This window comes from Aphelocoma coerulescens, chromosome 3, assembly GCF_041296385.1.
Source record: "Aphelocoma coerulescens isolate FSJ_1873_10779 chromosome 3, UR_Acoe_1.0, whole genome shotgun sequence".
Taxonomy (NCBI): Eukaryota; Metazoa; Chordata; class Aves; order Passeriformes; family Corvidae; genus Aphelocoma; species Aphelocoma coerulescens.
The window spans coordinates 49899215-49918545 of record NC_091016.1 but is presented as its reverse complement, the minus strand read 5'-3'; the positions used below and the strand labels follow the sequence as shown (position 1 = coordinate 49918545).

Here is a 19331-nt window from a genome sequence, read left to right as displayed (position 1 = left end):
CGAAGGGCGGTGAGCAGCCGGGGCCGTGGGTGGGCGCACACGCGTGGCGGGGGGAGCCCCCGGCCGGGGGCGGTGCCGGAGCTGGGGCGCGGCCGTGCGCTTTGTTCGCCGGCGCGGGGGCCGTGCGCGCCCACGGGGCCCGGCTGCGTGCGGGCGGGCGCGCGCGCCTCCCCGGGCCCGCGGGACGAGGGTCGCTCCCGTGGCGGGTAGGGAGGGCTGCGCCTCAGCTCCGCCCGCCCGTACCGGCGGGACCGGGACTGGGAGGCGGCGCGGCCCGGCGCGCAGCCGGCTCGGCGCGACCGCGCAGCGGCGGGGAGCGGCCGCACGCGCCCTCCCTCCGTCGCAGGGGCGAGCGCGCTCGTGGCGGCTCCTCCGAGTGCGCCCCCCGCCCCCCGAACCCCCCTCCTGCGGGGGCTGATGGTTCACAAACGTAGCTCGTCCCCGGCTGACGTTCCCGGAGACGGGAGCCTGCCGGCGGAGCGGAGCAGCCCGGCCCTGCTGGGTGCCAGCTCCCGCGCTCGGCGCTGACCACCCCGCCGGGGGGATGCTGCCCCTCCGTCCCGCGCTGCTGCCCAAGCGCTACCGCGGCGGCTCGGCTCCGCGCTCGCGGCCGGGCCGCGCGGCCGCCCGAGCGGCAGCGGCGGGAGGAGGAGAAGGGCGCGGCAGCGGCGGCGGCGGCAGCACCGGCGGCGACGGGTCCCCCGCGCTGGTCCCGCGGGGCGGCGCCGGGTCGGTGCGGGTGCCGGTCCGGCGGCGCGGGCCGGGGTCGCCGCGGGCTGCCCGGAGGGGGGCGGAGCAGGAGCCACCGCGCCCGTGCGCGCGCTGGCCGGTAGGGGCCGCTGCCGCTCCCCGCAGGGCGCGGGGGGGCGGGGCCGGCGGGCGCGGCGCGAGGCCCGGTCGCGCGGCGGCGGCGGCGTCGCTCCTGTTGGCCCAGCCGGCGGCGGCTATGGCGGCCGTGCTGTCCCCGCGCCTCTGCGACAGCGACCCGGCCACGCCCGGCGCGCAGTCCCTCAAGGTGAGAGCGGGTGGCGGCGGCCGCGGAGCTGCGGCGCAACAGCCGCCTCGGCGGGAGGCCTCGCGCGGCCCCCGCGCCTGGGCGCCGTGACCCGCGCCTCCCACCCGACCCGCCCGCCCCGGGCTCACCTCACTCCCGCCGGGGGCGCCGGGCGACGGCGGGCGGCCTCCAGCGCCCTGGGCCGAACTTTCAGCGCGCGTCTGGGGCTGAGCGCCCGGGGCGGTCTTCTTCCCAAAAGTCCGTCGGCGTCTTCCCGGGGGCGGCGCGGCAGCTGAGTCCTCACCGCGGCAGCGCCGCAGCCGGGAAAGTTTGGGTCTGGCCGCGGGCAGTTCCGCGTTGGCCCTGCCGGCTGCTCCCGGGCACCGCGGGCACTTGTGGCGCCAAGGACTCCCGGCACAGATCGGCAGTCGCTCTTTAAACACGTCTTGCTAGTTCAGGCTTCTCGATCGCTTAATAAACGAGCGTTACGTGGATCTTACAATAATAGACGCCCCAGAAGTTTCTAACGTCACCATGTTTCGTAAGGACTAACAGGCTTTTTACAGAAACATGCGTTTTCAGCGAGAAAGGGGCTTTTTTTGGCAGTGTTTGACTTTTCACATAAAGAAAGCCACCGAGCTTTTTTTTTTTTTTTTTTTTTTGAACAGTAAGGGTGGTTGAGCAGCAATGTGCCTTTAAGATTGCAGATGTTTTTGCTTCTTACACGAAGTTGTCTGCAAAAAACTGAACTTATGTGATTGAATTTCGTGAAATTTTAAGCAAATAAGGAAGCAAAGATGGAAATGGAGGACACTGATCTCTCTATGTTATGGATACTCATACTTTGTAACAGTATCAGATTTAATAAATGAAAAATTACAAAGGAAAAAAAGGAAAAAGAGAATCTGATACCAGGCACTTCACCAAACTGTCAGATTGAGATCTGTCTTTTAAAGACGTTTTGAAGTCTTGGAAGTTTTGGTATACCAGAGGGTTACTTTGGCCCTGTTCTGGTTTTTATCTAGCAGTTGAAAAGATTTGGAGTGGATTATTATTCTTGAGGAAAGTAGAGATGAACTACTGATGAGACAGCTGTGCCACGAAATACTCCTGCAATATTGTTTTGATTGGGAGCTGCTGCCTTGTTTTTCTGAATTAATACAGGGCATTCTCAGCAATACTAGGAAGTGACATTACTGGTAATGTGAGTGGAGATGGTGCATACCACTTTTTTTTAAGAATGACTGTACTAAGAAAACACAGTTTCATTAAGTTTTGCTTTTTAATTTTTATTACTGCATGAAAGATGTTCTTTTTGCCCCTTAAAGAGGAAGAAAAATATTTGTAAAAAATTGCGCAAACAAGAAATAAGCCAAAATTCCAGGAGACAAGTGCTTTTTGCCTATGGCCTGTCTTGATTATAACATTTCACAAATGTTGCATAATAAAAGTAATGTATTCTTATTTGCTGGAACATTTTAAAGTTGCTATTTCAAGTCAGATGTGAAGTAAAACATACTAGAATGAAAGACATTAGCAAAGGTAGATCTAATAAACATTGTCATTATTAAATAAGTAAGTATCGTTGAGTTTGATCCATTTATTCCTGACAAGTTAATTCCTCTTGCTTAAACTTTTCACAGACTTTAGGAAATTGATTCTTTCACTCTGCTCCACTTTAGAGATTCAATTGCTTAAAGAACTGTTTCATTCCTGACTCTACTACTGGTTACAGTAGGCAATTCACTCAAAGATTTCTGCTTTCTGTATCTCAGTTATGATCAGAGTTGGTCACTAAATGCTTTGAGATTGTTGATGGTGTGAGTAGGAGTTGTATAGCATTACTGGACAACAAAGCAGTGAAAAACACAACATCAGCAGAGTCACTGTCTTCTAGATTTTACAGACAGAACTCTTTGTTTTGCTTAGGTCTTTTTTTCCTCTTCACCCTTTATATATTTCTTTATATTGACCACTTGAAATCTGAATAGTGATACTGTAAGTTAACTTCTGAATGTTCCTTGGAATAGCTTTGTTCTCTTCTGTATCTGTTGTAATACAAACGTGGGTTTTTTTCTTCCAAATATTTTTTCATCTCAAGAGACAAGTCTTTGCTACTTGCTGTTATGATACTTCTTGTAAACTGTATACTGTTCCTTTTGTTCTAACTGTATGCCCATAAACTCCTGTGTTGCTTTTGTAATATTTTCCCTGATTTTATAAGCATCAGCTCTCAGCAAGGATTTGGTGCTTTTCTTCTGCACTTGCTTTTGGTTTGGAGTGTTAGTCTAATCAAGTGCCAGAGGTAGCTTACATCAGGAATTATGAATTTGGTGGCCAGAGCTACAGCTCTGTCTATTCAGAACTCTACCTATGCCACAGGTGAGAAGCCACCCAATTCTCCTTCTGGGCTACTATGTGTCAGGCAGGTAGTTTATAACAAAGAATAGTTTGTTATGTGGACTGCCCTGTGAGTTATTTGTTACAACAGTCATAGAATGGCTTAGCAGTTTGAATATATTTAAATTGTGTATTGCCTTGTGCTTTACATACCTTCAGAGTAGTCTGATTTTTAAAATATTTATTTTCATTTTAGGATGACACAGAAGAAAATTCCAATGATGGCAGCCAGCCATCCAAAAGACGGCGTATGGGCTCAGGGGACAGTTCTCGGAGCTGTGAAACTTCCAGTCAAGACCTTGGGTAATACCATTTTTTACAATTCCTGCTTTTTATTGCAAGTCTGAATTTATTGTTCAGTATGCTTAAGTATTATCTGTTTTTTCTTTACTTGCTTATTCTTCATACATCTTTCTGAATTGAGGTGATGTCCTATAAATAGCTAGATGTCTATTGCTCCCAGCATATTTTAAGGTATTTTATTTTAAAAGGCCACAAACAGTGCTGCATCTGATTTACAATCAGAAGCACAGTTTACCTGTTTTTAAAACATTACATACCTAAATGAATTTTGACACTGTAGTAGTTGCTTTTCCTAGTGTCCGCTCCATTATGATGAATATCACTTTCTTCAGGTTCTGTCTCTTAGCATGTTGATAAATGGTGATTTAGAAAAATATAAGTGAAGTTGGGTATAACAATGTGACTTTTGAAACAGGTTCACAGGATGCTGTGTCCTAAACTGCTTGTCCAAATTTGTAGTTACTGTTCATTGATATATAAATAGGAATTACTGAATTTCTAGAGATGTAAGCATTCTTCTTAAGGATTGTTGTGATTTGTTCTAACATTGTTCTGATGCTTAGGTATAGTTATTTTCCTGCTGAAAATTTGATAGAATACAAATGGCCACCCGATGAAACAGGAGAATACTATATGCTTCAGGAGCAAGTTAGTGAATATTTGGGTGTGACTTCTTTTAAAAGAAAATATCCAGGTATTTATTTTTAAACAAAGTTTTTCTTCTAAAAGCTTGTGTCTGTAAACAGTTTGGATGCAGTGTGTGCTTCTTTGCTTATAGGATGAGCTAACTGCTTAAAAAAAGACCCAGCAAAAGCAGATCTGGATTATACTTGTTGTACTTTGTATTTTCATTACTGGCATATTAAAAATGTATCCAGTGGTTTTTGAAGTAATGCAAGACTTCATGGTATTGCCACTGAAAAATTGCAAACAAGTCTGATTGGGGGTTAGATCAGCAAGAACCTTTTAAAAATTGATGTCAATTCTATTTTTAAGTGATTTGTTGGTCATTTCTTACTATATAACTGTACCTCTCTATTTTATTTCCTGAATTATGGCAACACTCCTACCCTGTGGAAAAATTTTAAAAAACATGTTTGTGGAGGTTCTAGTATTTGAGCCTTCATTATTCAGAATTGTCAAATCTGATTCTTTTGTTGGGGAATTTATTTTTAAAAGTCATGGTAAAAGAAAAAAGACTGTGCTTTCAGTACTTGGTAAAAATTTCTGCATTTGAACTTGTACATCAGATTTCTTTAGTTTTTCTGTAAATTGTAACTATAGGCAGGGTCTTGACCTACTACAGGTCAAGAAAATATACCATGTTCCTACATTGCTTATTAAAATTAGTTTATAAAGTTGTCATGTTCCTTGGAATAACAGTATGATACAGACTCTAGCTTCCTGGAAACAAACTGTGAAGTATTCTTACACTGTTCATGGGGGAGTTTCAGTTACTGCACACATTTTTATTTCTCTTTTTTGTTTTCTTTGGAGATTTAGAAAGGCGAGATTTATCTCACAAGGAGAAACTCTACCTCAGAGAACTAAATGTTATCACAGAGACTCAGTGCACACTAGGTAAGAAAACAAATTGTTAGACTCCTTATTACAGTAGAAGAAGTATGGCATGCTGACAAAGTGGGTTCAGTTTGCTAGAGAAGAATTGCATCCCTCTTAACTGACAGCATAAATTCTGAAATTAGCACTGGTTTATTATTAACTTGGTAAATTGGCCATGATGTATCAATATTCCATATTTATTATTAACAAATATATTTTGGATCTATTCTAATTACTTAGAGGGGATTTTGCTATATTGTAAATTAACTTCCAGAACCTTTTCCTCTTAGAAAAGAGACCACCATAATTGTGTGGTGTCATATAAATACGTTATGTGTGTGTGTATATATAAATATATATATATATATGTATGTATATGGTGGTATATATTACACAGATACATGGTGTCTGTATATACATTAGTCTTACTTTGCTGCATTGCACTGGAGCTCAGGAAACATCAGTGTATCTTAAATGGTTCAGCTTCTATGTTAGAAATTAGAGGAGTGTATATTAAGACACTTGAATGTAGTTGAAATGGACTGATGTAATTGCTGAGGCTTATATTGAGAGAGCTTTTTTCTTACTCTGCTGATATACGTGACTTGGACATGTTAGAGTTTAAATGATGCTGCCACGATTTTTTTTCTGTGTATCATGAGTCTGTGAAAATGTAATGTCATCTTATATGCTACCAATCTTTAGTATACCACCTTTATTTCTTGCCTGCCAGCTCTCTATTTTTTTTAACTTAGCTATCGGTAAGAGAACCATACCTTAATTTTTATTAATAGAAGTAAAATGTTACATTTTGCCCCTTATATCCAATAGAGATACGTGCTGAGTTAACTACCCCTGTTTTTAAAATTATAGTTATAATTAGTTGTAGTGATGTAAGTCGTTCCATGCTATTGTCCATGTTTGGAGTTCAGTTGTGTTGGAACCTTCACAGGAGGAGTTCTGCATTGTAGCTGCAACCTGAGTCATTCTGACTTCTGAACTTGAAATGCTTTAATTGGGAGTCAGGAGTCTGAGCAGTTTGCTGCTCTGAATCGCTCTCATAATGATTCTTCCTTGATTTGTATAGAGATGTTATGTAAACCTCGTAATTTCAGTAATGGTTCTGCAGGGTCATGAAACTTCACCAGCACTGGAAACTGAAACTAACAGTACAGGAGGTCCCATCTAGAACAAAGGTTCTGCTTCACCAGTGAGTTTAAGTAGGTGGTTGGGTCAATGTGAAAGGGTCTGTAGCTGTAGATAGTGACACAAGCCTTGGGTACAAGCAAACTCCTAATCAACCTTGAAAGTTGAATGGCAAAAGTTCATTGCTGCTTGAGAAAGGGAAGCATTGTGCACAGCTGGTTGTTGTCTTTAGCTGCTCAAAAACTTTGAGTTGGTCATTGTGGGATATAAATAACCTACAGTTACTTTTGCCAGATAGCATCATTATGCTTTTATTTATTTTAGGTCTGACAGCTTTGCGTAGTGATGAAGTAATTGATCTTATGATTAAAGAATACCCTGCCAAACATGCTGAGTATTCTGTTATACTGCAAGAGAAAGAACGACAGCGAATAACTGATCATTATAAAGAGTATTCTGTAAGTAGTTATCATTCAAGTGAACCAAATCTGTAACATGAGTGTGAGAAAAAGCTCTTCTCAAACTGATAGTGAAATGTATGCGAATTAATATATTTGTTTTTATTCCAGCAAATGCAGCAGCAGAACACGCAGAAAGTAGAAGCCAGTAAAGTTCCAGAATATATTAAAAAAGCTGCCAAGAAAGCTGCAGAATTCAACAGCAATTTAAATCGAGAGCGGATGGAAGAAAGAAGAGCCTATTTTGATTTACAAACACACGTAGGCACATTTAAATTGCTTACCAATTGTGAGGAGGGAGCTCCTTGCTTCTTGTAGTGAAGTTGGGTTTGGTACCATTTTAGCTATTTTCCAGAAGGGTTGATCATTGTTTCATTCATATAGGGACTTACAGCTTTGATGTTAAATGGGTAATTCTGCTAAAATAACAATCTCAAATATATTTAATCTGCAAACTTTTTGAACTTGAAAATACCTGTCTTCAGAAGCTCTAAAAATTTCAGTGTTATTTTGTTATCATGTCTGTATTCTGATAGTAGTAGAATAAGACCAAGGGGGTTGTTGATTCACATGAGTGGCTATTTCTTCTTTTGAATACCTCAAAAATTTTGCCTGACAGTATCTGAAGTAGAAAAGAAAACTATTTATTACTTAAAAGTGTGCTGCCTGTCAATATTATGCCCTTGTTTTTTGTTAGGTGTTACATTATTTTTGTATTGCATATGTTACATGCCTCTCTGCTTGATTAAAAAAATTATCTTGCATTTTGAAGCAATATTGTTCTGCTTCTATAAAGGCAGTAAAGCAAAAATTTTCTCTGCAAATTGTTACATGGCAGACAATTATGGAAAGTTTTCATTTTCCTGGTATTGTCCCATGTTAGAGACAAGATAGTGGATAATTACTTCTCTTTCCTTCTGAGAGAAGGAAGGCTTATGTGTAAGCTTCTTCTTTTCATATATTTGTATTATTAATGGAGTTTTTTTGTAGTACAGTCTGCTTTCAGAATTAGATGGATGTGTTCTTCCTACTCTAAAGCAATATCGACCAATAATGATAATACATGCTAAAGATGCCAGTCACAATGGTTAATGTTTGCTATTTCAATTGCTAGGTTTTAATTTCAAAATTATTTTTCATAGTATACTGTTTAAAGTGGTCTTACCTAATCTTTGTTCAGTTCACTGGATGCTTAGTGGTTGGTTTAATCCATGATACTGTTTTGTGAGTGGGATTTCTTACCGTTTTAATGAATTGAGTTTTTCATGGTAGCTGTTCCAATTAAGTAAAACTGGCAAGTTAAAAAATGTTGGGGGGAATAATTGGTGAGGAAGGCTCAACAATTTGTATGTGAAACAAAAATGTCATTGTTTTATATTAAACAATGCAGATCATCCAGGTGCCTCAAGGGAAATACAAAATCTTGCCTACAGAGAGAACAAAGGTTAGTCCTTATCCAGTGGCTCTCATACCCGGCCAGTTCCAGGAGTACTACAAAAGGTATTTTGAAAGCGTTTCAACTGCCAATTCTGTTGCACTGATCTCTTTTGTCCACATGTAGCAGGTGGAAAACATTGCAGTGTCTTTGCTGTAAGGTTTCAGATTAATTCTATGTTTGAGACACTTGCCAGTCTTCAAAGATGCATAGTGTGACAGCTTGTGTCAACAACACAGTACTGACTGCAAGAGCACTGCCTCTGCTGATGTATTGCAGTGCCTGAGATTTGTCCTGCTCAGGTGTTTACCATGGTAAAAAGAGACATTGATTTCACTCCTGCCACCCTCCTTTTCTACTTATCATCTGCCTCTGCATGTGTGCTAAAATTAATGTTTTTATATCAAAGTGTTGTAACGCTGGCTTGTGAATCATGTGTTTTCTGTGTGACAGTCTGCTGTTCTATTTTGAATTTTTAGAAACTCTTTGATTGGTCTTGTGGGTTAAGTTTGATGTTGGATTTATAAAGAGAAAGACATTGCAGACTGGATCTTTGCATTTAATGAAAAACATGTTGCTTGACTGTTGACATAAATTTAAGATTTTACCAGTGGCATGCTACCGTTGAACAAATCTGTACAGATTTGAAGATTTTGCTGAAGTCTTTCTGTTGTACAGTAGAGACAGTATTCATGCTGTATGTGCTTGGTTTTCTTTAGAGAAGCTCTTCGTCTGCATGTGCCTTGCTCCTTCCAGTGTGTGTTCATCCAGCCCACCCCAAATTTAAATGTTATAGGATGTTCCTGAAGGACTTTAATTTTATTAAATTAATTGAATTAAAATTACTACGTGTTATGTTTATTTTGCACTTGTAAACTGCAAGTGAAGCTGCTTTTCCATCTCAGTGAAGGACATAATGTTTCAAAATATGCAGCAAGATAGTATCCTGTTCCTTACAATGCTTGTCCTCAGCAGTAAGAGGACTTTTGTTTCTTAGTCCTTAAAGTAAAAAAGAAAAAGGGTAGATTATGCATGGTAAGCTGTATCTGGCTATAAGCAGTAGGATTAGATCTTTACATTCTTCTGAAGTTATATTTTTATATGCATTATTTTGTTCTCAATAATCAGCTATCCAGCTGTATTCTTTACTTTGCTTTGGACATGTTTGTGTGCCCTGGGTTAGAATTGTACACACATTATGGAGCACTGTACATTCATAAACAAAGTGTATGGTCTGTTGGGCACAGTAACATGGATTGGTTAAAACTTTGCAAATACACTCTCCTGTGTTCTATGAATATCTGCTCTACAAAGAAGACAAGTACTATACATGGTATCACATTTGGGAGGAGAAATTAGTATGTTTCCTTTGTTTTCAGAACTGCATGTTTTTATGTGCCTTCCTGAAAAAAAGGAGACTCTTTCTCAGTGAAGTTCCTGTATGCTTTGTGACTTAGTGCTTATGCATAAAGTACACATGAATGAATGAATTTTATTTATTTAACTTCAGATACTCTCCAGATGAACTTCGTTACTTGCCATTAAACACAGCTCTTTATGAACCTCCTTTGGATCCAGAGCTGCCAGCATTGGACAGTGATGGAGATTCAGATGATGCAGAGGAAGGGCGAGGTGATGAAAAACGGAAAACCAAAGGCAATTCGGTGAGATAAATTGAAAGTATTCTTGAACAAAAAAAATCCTTTCCTTCACTTTTGTTAGTTTAACTAGTTTCTTCTAACATTTGCAAAATGAAGGGAAGACCATTTTAAGTACTTCTGTTTATTTCATAACATTGCTCTCCAGCTTTCTGGTTTGGTCCATTTTCAAAGTAAATGGAACAAATATTTGAAATTTCAGGCCTTTTTTCTTTTTTTTTTCTTTTTTTTTGTTTGTTCTGTTTTGCTTAAAGAAATTTTCAAGAAACTTCCCAGTGCAGCTTTTCATTATGCCCTTTTTCCAAAGGGAAGTTGCTGGCATTTCTGAGGAGAATGAACATTGTTGTTCAGGTCACAGTATATTTTGCTGTTTGAAGTCCCACAGAATCTGTCCCCAAAGCAAAGGTGTTGATAACCTAATAACTTTTTGTGATGTGGAAGCAGCAAGTACTCAGTATAGAAACAGTTATTTCATTCTAATTCAAAAAGAAGGTAAAAAGCACTGGTGTTTTTGCTTTGCAGTACATATTTTAAAAGATACTTACGTTCTCTCCACTTATGCAAATACAAAATTAACTGTTAGCTGAAACTTAAGGGAAGCTTTCACATATGTACCTTGATAGTGTTTTAAATCCTCGAGAGCTAGCTGAGTTTCAAATTAGCTGAGTACAACTGGACCATTGGTGTATTGTTGCAGTTTGTATGTTGGTGACAATCTCTTTCCAGAAGTTTAACCCTAACTTTAACAGCAGTGAAATGTCACAGTGCATTTAGCAATTTCTAGTGTGATTGATGAACCTGTTTGACAGTGGGTATGTACAATTCTAAATTTTGGCATGTAAATATTCATCTTATTTTAATTTCGTAAGATACTTCTAAGTGAAGAAGAATGGAAGAGGTCAGCTTGTAGGTTAACAAAAGGAAAGACAGGTGTTTAATACACTGTTTCTGCTTGCAAATTTTTGAGAAGAGGAAATCATATAAACACAACATGCTAAATGTCAACTCAAATTTTTGATTTAATCACACTCCAGCTTTTTTACAGTTGATCAGTTGATCTTTAACCATTTTTTCCCAGTTTCCTTTTCCGCTGACTTCCATTCTCATTAATGGTAAAGAAAAGTAACTGGACCAAGCAGACTATCCTTTGATTTTCTACAGAGGCTCAGAAATCTTTTTTTTGTGGCAGAATGCAGAAGGAAAAATGTCCCTGAGTTTGAAAAGTGTAGAGCAGTGTGGAAATTTGATAATCAGATTCCTGTGAAGTGGTTTTGGCTATGGGAGCAGGAGTTCTTAGCTAGTTAGTCATGGAGGGGGGCATATAGTTCGGAAAAAAACTTAGAGGTGAGACATTGTCAGATTTGGGCTACCTACCATTTGTCAGATCTCCCTGGTGAGTCCCATGATATGCTTTATACCTTTTCCTTTTTCACCCCCCCAACCCTCCCCACACGGTTGGAGTTGGTAGCAGTTTTCTTCTCTATACTGTTTTAGTGGGGCTATCCTAAATAATCCTTCCCCTAAAATAATGGTGAAACATACCATTTCTTGTTGCCACATAGTTTAATCTGCTTTTGTGTTACACTCCTCCATTTGCCCTGTGTCTGTTTTATCTCTTTTGATTTTAGGATCTGGGGCAAAGGCTGATTACTATTGTGTTTTTACAGAGTGTGTTTTACTGTAGGGCACCATTGTTATTTGGCCTCTTGGTTTTTATTGTAATAAATGTTAGTAATCACACTGCTTCCTTCTGGAGCTTTTTGGAAGCCTTTATTAACACTTTTCTGAGAAAAGTCTTGTGCTGCTGCTCTTAATTATGCTTACATTGATCTCTCCCCCTCTTTGAACCTCTTCCCATCTTTCTTGCCTCCTCATTTGTCAAAAAAAATCCCAACTTGTAACTGCAAAATAAATTCTGTTGTTTGGTTCTATATTAAATATGGATGCCTGTTTTGCCATTGATAGCATTCTTCTGCTGCAGTCCAAATTAAATATTTAGATTGCTCCTGGTGAAAATAGTAGATGAAGGTGGCAGAAAAAAACCTTCACATGTTTAATTCAAGGCAGTGCTTGTACGCTTTAAATACACGAGAAGGGCACTTTTAATTTTTTGTTGGCCCTATACATTGTAAACAGCATCTTGCATTTAGTGGATTTCTTTCTGGCTTCTAATGGAAAATGGTTCAAAGAATTACACTTGTGCTCCCCACACTGGTACTAAGACCAACTGGAAAACATGACTGCTGTTGCTGACACCAGTCTCTCAAACCAGAAAAAAACAGATTAAGAATGTTGTGAACAAACGTGTTCTAGATGTGATAAACCCCATGCTTTTGCAGAAGGAATGACGTATCCTTCTCTTACCTTAGCTGGCTCTAAGGGGCATAGGAAAGACTTGTCTGTCTATCCAAAAAATAAAAAAATATAGCTATGGTATTTTTATTATAGGACAATTCGTCTGGCAATGTATCTGAAGGTGATTGCGCCACAGACAACCAGGAGGATTCTTTTCAGGGAAGACAAAAAACAAGAGACAAAAGTGCTACTCCAAGAAAAGATGGTTCCAAACGTTCTGTATTACCCAAATCAGTTCCTGGGTACAAGGTAGAAGAAAAAAGCCCCTGACTGAATTTTACTCACCAGCTTCTCCCTGAAGTATTTGGTTTTTTCAATAATGTGAAACTTCTGCTTGCTGTACTTCACTAGCTGTTCTCCTGTTGTGTGCTCCATCTGTTTGCTTCCTTATTTCCTTTTTGCTTATATTTCATGTGGGGCTTTTCTTTACCCTAGCTGTACAGTGGCCTCCTATTGTGTTAACTTCTTAGATTCATAGGCAGTAACGCTAGAAAAATCCACTGTGGATTTATCATTGGAACTCAACATCTTTCTGTCTGCTTTAACATAGCAATCAGAAGGATGTGCCAGTTTGAAGCTAGCATTCTCTATTTGTTACTTTTTTTCTATTTCGTATGGCAGCATACCAAGAGACCAGTGCTGTAAAGTGCAGCTGTATGGCTAAACATATTGTTATGACATTGATTTTAAATACAGCCTTTTATCCTGTGATGTTACAATGTATAGGAAGGAAGGCAAAAAGCTTACTACAGCTGTATAGGCAATAGTATGTATCCCCTGTAACAGTATATGGAAAATAGCCTTTTATGTAGTTCATACTATGTAGTAACATTTGTGGGCAACATGCTTTTATCTAAACTAGAAAGTTGGTGAGGATGTTAAGACATTTCAGCTATCAAGCAGTGATTGCCAAACTTAAGACCCAAATCTTCAGTATTCCTGTATAATAATTTCAAAAATTATGAGAAAAATACTTTTCAGAAGAAGTGGGTTTTGACATCATTGTTCATATGTAACTATTCTGCATACTGAGAGAGGATCTGACTAAACTGTAACACATTAAAAGCATGTAATTGTCTAGACCTGTTCCACTGAGAGGAATGAGAATTTTCCATTGACTTACATGGGAGCAGGAATAGACCCATAAAGAGGGAAAACACTAAGTTAAGGTAGGGTTGAGTGTTTACCAGTCAGGAATGCTTATTTACAGTTACAGGACAAGAAACAGTTTTGTCAGTGACAAGTTTGTGCATACTGAGAATCTGTCTCAGCAAAAGTGAGCTGTTGATTACTTGCATTTTATATTCATAAATATTTGCTATCTGTATTTACCAAGTTAATAGTAAATAAACTATAACTTACAATAAGAAGCTAATTTCCAGCAAGAATTGGACAGTTTTGATAAATTTCCTCTACATACAGTATCTGTACAAGTTCATAACAGACAGCAAGCTCCAGTTGCATTTTCTCTTTTCAGGAACTTACTAAGAAATGGGTGAGCTGTGGATTGTGGTTTACCACGTATATATATTTTTTTATATGTAACTTTGCAAAAAGTTGTGGACATAGAATGCATTTCAGTATTCCCATGAACATGAAATCCAAAGATGAAGGCTGAAATTTTGCTTTAGCTTTGTTTAACTTGACATTAGGATTGTGTGCCACTGGTTTACAGAAGTTTCACTTAGCTGTGAGATGCCCTAGTGTTTGATTAGTCCAATCTGTTTAATGGCCTCATGAATGCATAGAGAGAGAACTGATGGAGCAGAACTTTCAGCAAAGTTTTAGACTTAAAATTGTAGAAGAGTAGTATACAGCACTGCATTTTGAAAATGGATTCCCATAGCAATTACTTATTGGTTCAAAATCACTGATCCTGTCAGTAACAAGGTCTTATTATAAACTTACAGTGCCACATCTTTGCAATGTCAGCATACCCTGCCTGCATCAACCATCAGGCTCTTGTTAAGTCAGGGGTGGTGATGATGTGTTGGGAGGGTGAGAGGAGTGGCTTTCTTGTTTGTGGGAACATTTGAAAGCTTGCAATAAGCCAAATTACGTGAGCTGTTTTAACTGGCGAGACAGAATGATTCTTGTTTGTGAGTCTATAAAAACACCAGATAACAATATACCTACCATATGTGCCTACATGTTAAGGCACTTTGAGCCGAAGGCTTAACTGATTCAAAATGTTTTCCCTGTGAAATCTTTATAAAACTTTTGTTCTATATTGTTCTTTAATATTGGACTATTTTTGTAGGACACTAATTTTTGGTTACATGTAGTTAAAATTGAAGGATAATTGCTATGGCATCAGCATATATATGTATAGTTTTAGACACGTTATGAGTATTACAGGATTCCATACATTTCCACTGAGTTATTTTCGAGTAAAAGAAATACTGTATTTTATATGGAGTCTTTTTTTATTGTCAGTTCTTTAACAAAGAACAATGAGCATGTGTTTTACATTTTTTCATGTTACAAGTAGCGAGTCTGTTGCTGCAGGACTGACTACTACAATTGCACACACAGGGTACTGTTAAAAGTACAGGAGATTTTTTTGCACATAAAAATGAAATGTATTGAGTATCTTTATTTTGCAACACTTCTGTTTTGGGTCAATGTATATGAAAATGTAACGCTTTGCATTCAGAATAGGATGTTATAAAAATGGTGGTTGGAAAGCTTACTTTGAGAGCTGCAGCACAGCAGCATGGAAGTGAAAACCTACACAGCACGAAGTCATCATTTTGACCCCCCATTCATTTTCTCTCCTATCTTAATCCCAGTAAGATGAGGATGTAGAAAGCAAAATTTACTCCTAATGAGATGGTATATTGTGACTTCCCATTTGGAATTAACAGACATTTTTATAGCATTTCTAAAAGCCATTTATGTTGGTAGAACTGAACTGGATTGAAATGTGAATCATCTTGATTTTCTTTTTTTTTTTTTTCTAAAAATACTTCCATACTGTTGGAACTTCATTCTTAATAGGCTGTGATTCTCACCCCCCTTAATATGCACGGTTTCTAATGAATACAGTTTAGTGAACTAAGACTAGATGGAAGCATTGTTAATAAATGCATCTATATCAATGAAAATTATGTGTATCAGAGTGTGACCCGCACATACCTGTAACACTGGTGTGTGTCCAAAAGGCAGCTCACTTTGGCTGGAGTACTGGGGAGTGTGCTGTTGTATATTAAAGGCAGTAAAATACAAATATAAGCCAGAAGTCTGATTAGAAAAGTGCACTTGCTATTCTAGAAAAGCTCAGTTTCTTAGATTAAAACACAATTAAAATAGCCTAAACAATGGAAGGGTAAATGCTGACACACTGACAAAGTTTAAGCATGTGCCACTTTTGTTGGGAGGAGCAGGGTATAAAGGTGTACATGTAGGACACGTAGTATAGTTAACAGTAATTGAGTTTATGTGTGGTTTTGCTTCCATAATATTTATTATTTTGTAGCAATGTTTGTGTGTTAGACTTCTTTTACTGTTTTATTATATTTATGTATAAAACAGGTTGACTTTGCTTTTTTAAAATAAATAAGCAAAAAAATGTGTCTATGAATGCCTCTGTCATCTTTTGAAGGAAGTTACCTATAAACGTCTAGTGTGGTGTTTTGCTTTCTTGAATAAAATTCCTTAGACCAAACAATTTGAAGCAGGCTGTAGACATGTTTTGACATAAAAAGGAGATTGAAAACTTCAGAAAACTTGATGCAATGCAGCCTGATACTTTAAAAATGAATCAAGATATTAATTACCTTGCTAGGTGCTATCAAAAAGTGGCTGGGAAAATAAACGCACTTAAAGATAAGTTGTATTGCAAAAGATCTTAGTAATTATTTTTAAATATATATATATGTACACACATACACATATATATATATTTGTGCTTTCACTTTTTAAATTTATTTTAGAGGTAAACCCCATTCTTCTCCCCGTGTGTGGTCGGTAGTTGACTGGGATTCTTGCTTACTGACAAGCTGTTTAGGGGAGAATATGCCTTCAGCGCCCTCTCCTAGCTGGGTCTTTGCAGCGTTGTTTTTTAAAACTGGCACTAGTCAGTTTGACATCACTGGGCACTACGTTAATTGTAGACTACATTTCTCACTAACTTCATTATGCAGCAGTCAAAGCTCAACAATGTAACTACTGCCATGTTTCTGAAATTTGGAATGCCTTACCTCTTCCTCAGACCTCATCAGGATGAAACTGGTTTATCTAATGAGTTGGGACACAGAATACATAGATGTTTCACATTTTAACAGCCTGCTATTTCTCTTATCCTTTAAATGGATCTCTTGGACCCAGACACACTCCAGATGATCACTTAGAAAAATTACAAATGTAAATCTGTAGTTAAATGCAAGGCTCTGCTTATAGTGGTTATGACTGGATACAAAAAGGAATGGTAATAGAAATACAGCCTTGTACAGCATAGCTAACCAGGTAAGTAGAAACTGAAGATAGATAGAAAAAGCAATGTATGCAAATAAAAAATTATCTGTAATTTCCTTCATTAACAGGAAATCCACATAGTTCATAAAGTAGTATTCTATATTGGAAGAATCTTCCTGACATTTTTCATTGTATGTCACATTTAGTTTACCGTAAGGAGGATGTTAGCTGATGAATTAATAGGAAGAGGCAAGTACATGCTTTTGATCCAATTGGATTTACATATAACTATGTATGACAAATGCAAAATTTTAGGTAGTTAAATCTATGATTTTTTTTCAGTGCTGCTGCTTGTCAGTGATGGTCACATGTTTCAGGGTTCACACATCCTGACAGATAGTTTATTAATTTTAATAGTTAAGGAGATAGATGACATTTCCTGTTGAATCTGTAAATTCTTCTGGAATGAATTTATAGCCCTCTTCTACCCTTCCAGCCAAAGGTCATTCCAAATGCTATATGTGGAATTTGTCTGAAGGGTAAGGAGTCCAACAAGAAAGGAAAAGCTGAAGCTCTTATACATTGCTCCCAGTGTGACAACAGTGGTAAGTATCTGCATACACTAAGTGGATTCCTAAGGGAATTTGACAGATATTTTTGTGGACATATTTAGTGGATACTATGTGTAGCAACAGTTCAGTTGCCTTTTCTGTCCTTTGTTAAGACCCCATCTCTCTCTCATGTTCTCTGTACTCGCACACTCTGCACTGTGGGATCTCACCAGGAGGTGAGCTAAACTTCACGTTTGGTAAAAGCAAACAGTCTAACTAATTCTAAATTTCATTTCAGGCATAAAAGTAATAACACTGGTTTTAATCTAGGCCACCCTTCCTGCCTTGATATGACCCCGGAGCTTGTTGCTATGATTAAGACTTACCCTTGGCAATGTATGGAGTGTAAAACGTGCATTATATGTGGGCAGCCTCACCATGAAGAAGAAATGATGTTCTGTGATGTATGTGACCGTGGTTATCACACTTTTTGTGTGGGGCTTGATGCTATCCCTTCAGGTAATAAAGTAAGAGTTACTTGTTCCCTTCCCACCTCCACTGAGTCCTGGGCTCTCTCAGAATTAATACATGCATTGCTTTTGAAAGAATAGTTTAAAACAAATGTGAAGGTAAGAGTGAGAAATACTGTAGGAAAGTATTCACACTGTAGGACCTGATTTTTTTACTAAGCTTTATTTCTGTATATTTGGTTGTGCACAGTTAAACCTGGCAATTCCTGTGTAGGAAATATAATTGGCTTTTACAGCATAATCCAAACAGGCTCACTTAGAACTATTTCTTTTCCATATCCACAGAATACTGAGAATAATTAGCTCTTTTCCTTGAAGAAACCTGTAAAAGAAACTGTATTGCTGCATATTGCTAGAGTATAGCTTTCACATTAATTGTGCTTTCTAAATGAAATAGTTGTCTCAATTTAATATTTGTAAATACCTCTTTAAAATACCCCTTTCATTCCCTTTTTTATTCTTGTCAAACTGGAACAGAAGTATCTCCCATGGCAGACAGGCAGCCTGTAGCTTTGAATTGCCCAGTCACTCATATCATCTGCCGAACTCAGGGCAGTAGAAAGAAACTAACAGCTGGTACTGTTGCTTTACATGTAATCCTAAGTCCATTGTAAGTTCATGAATACATATTCAGTGGCAGTGACAGTATTCCCTGGACAGTACTTAAAACACTGCCCCATTTTGGGAAGCACTGGAGCTAGCTGTCACTTTAGCACAGGTTCTGTGGCTGATTTCACTTTGAGGCTGACCTAAGAATGTAAACAAAATAGATTATATGTCTACAAAACTACAGAATTACCAAAGCAATTGATCCCAGCTGTTGTAATATGAACAGTTAAATGCTTCCCCAACTGCCATGCATTTCTGCTCTGGGTAACTTCACGACCTCGCACTGTAGTCATTCACCTTAAATATGACCGGCAAACTCGAGCATCCTTTGTCAAGCTCTTACCTAATAACCACCGCCTTGGCAGTGCTGCCACTTCCTGAGGTCCATGAAGATTGGTGTAGCCAGTGGTTACACACAATGAGTCTGCAAGGGAGCGTGAATTGTATATGCTGCTTTATAGAAGAGACGCTCAATTTAAAGAAAAGCATTGGTTGTTCGCATTAAAAGGAACCACTGCAAATAGATAAGCACCTAACAGAATGGTGAAGGGCTGCCTAAATAGATGAGAGCGTAACAAACTTAGTTTCCCAATAATTGATAACTTTCTTTTCTTAGGTCGCTGGATTTGTGATTGTTGTGAGAAAGACCCTCCTGTACCCAGAAGAGGAGGAAGAAGGGGTAAAAACAGCAAGGAGGGCTAAAAAAGCCTTAAAAACTTGCTGTGCAAAACTTAACTTCACAAATTAAAGTGATACTTTGGTGCTATTTAATCAACCACTCTAAGAGGAGAAATACCACTTTTTTTTTTCCTTTTTACTAAATAAACTTTGTCTATATAATTATTTTTTTGTGATACAAGTCACTAATGTCCTGTCAGATGTTGAGATAGACAAACCAAATTCCCACCCAAAA

The 19331-nt window shown here is 39.2% G+C and overlaps 2 protein-coding genes across 4 annotated transcripts in view; one reads left to right on the top strand and one right to left on the bottom strand.

The window, feature by feature from the left end:
* The window catches only part of ERMARD (ER membrane associated RNA degradation), a 28324-nt gene extending 24754 nt beyond the window's left edge, over nt 1-3570 (bottom strand). The window contains exon 1 of the mRNA XM_069010211.1: nt 1144-3570. The gene's annotated coding sequence lies outside the window, so the exon portion shown is untranslated. The remainder of the gene's footprint in view (nt 1-1143) is intronic.
* On the top strand, nt 885-19261 carry PHF10 (PHD finger protein 10). Of its 3 annotated transcripts, none has more exons than XM_069010216.1 (12): nt 885-1015; nt 3591-3697; nt 4261-4391; nt 5201-5278; nt 6731-6864; nt 6976-7125; nt 8255-8364; nt 9810-9963; nt 12406-12561; nt 17225-17333; nt 17610-17798; nt 19035-19261. In XM_069010216.1, the coding sequence occupies exons 1-12, from the start codon at nt 947-949 to the stop codon at nt 19118-19120; spliced, it is 1473 nt and encodes a 490-aa protein (XP_068866317.1). In that variant the 5' UTR covers nt 885-946; the 3' UTR covers nt 19121-19261. The 3 variants fall into 3 exon arrangements, with proteins under 3 accessions (XP_068866317.1, XP_068866315.1, XP_068866318.1); XM_069010214.1 differs by having other exon boundaries at nt 5195-5278; XM_069010217.1 differs by lacking the exons at nt 17225-17333; nt 17610-17798; nt 19035-19261 and having other exon boundaries at nt 5195-5278; nt 12406-15887.
* Nucleotides 19262-19331: the final 70 nt, after the last annotated feature.

What these genes read in the sequence shown, in the direction of transcription:
- PHF10 (XM_069010214.1), top strand. Translation starts at nt 947, where the DNA reads ATGGCGGCCGTGCTGTCCCCGCGCCTCTGCGACAGCGACCCGGCCACG. An exon ending in TTTTAAAAGAAAATATCCAG is followed by an intron (nt 4,392 to 5,194) that starts GTATTTATTTTT and finishes TTTTCTTTGGAG; the next exon opens with ATTTAGAAAGGCGAGATTTA. An exon ending in GGAAAACCAAAGGCAATTCG is followed by an intron (nt 9,964 to 12,405) that starts GTGAGATAAATT and finishes TTTTTATTATAG; the next exon opens with GACAATTCGTCTGGCAATGT.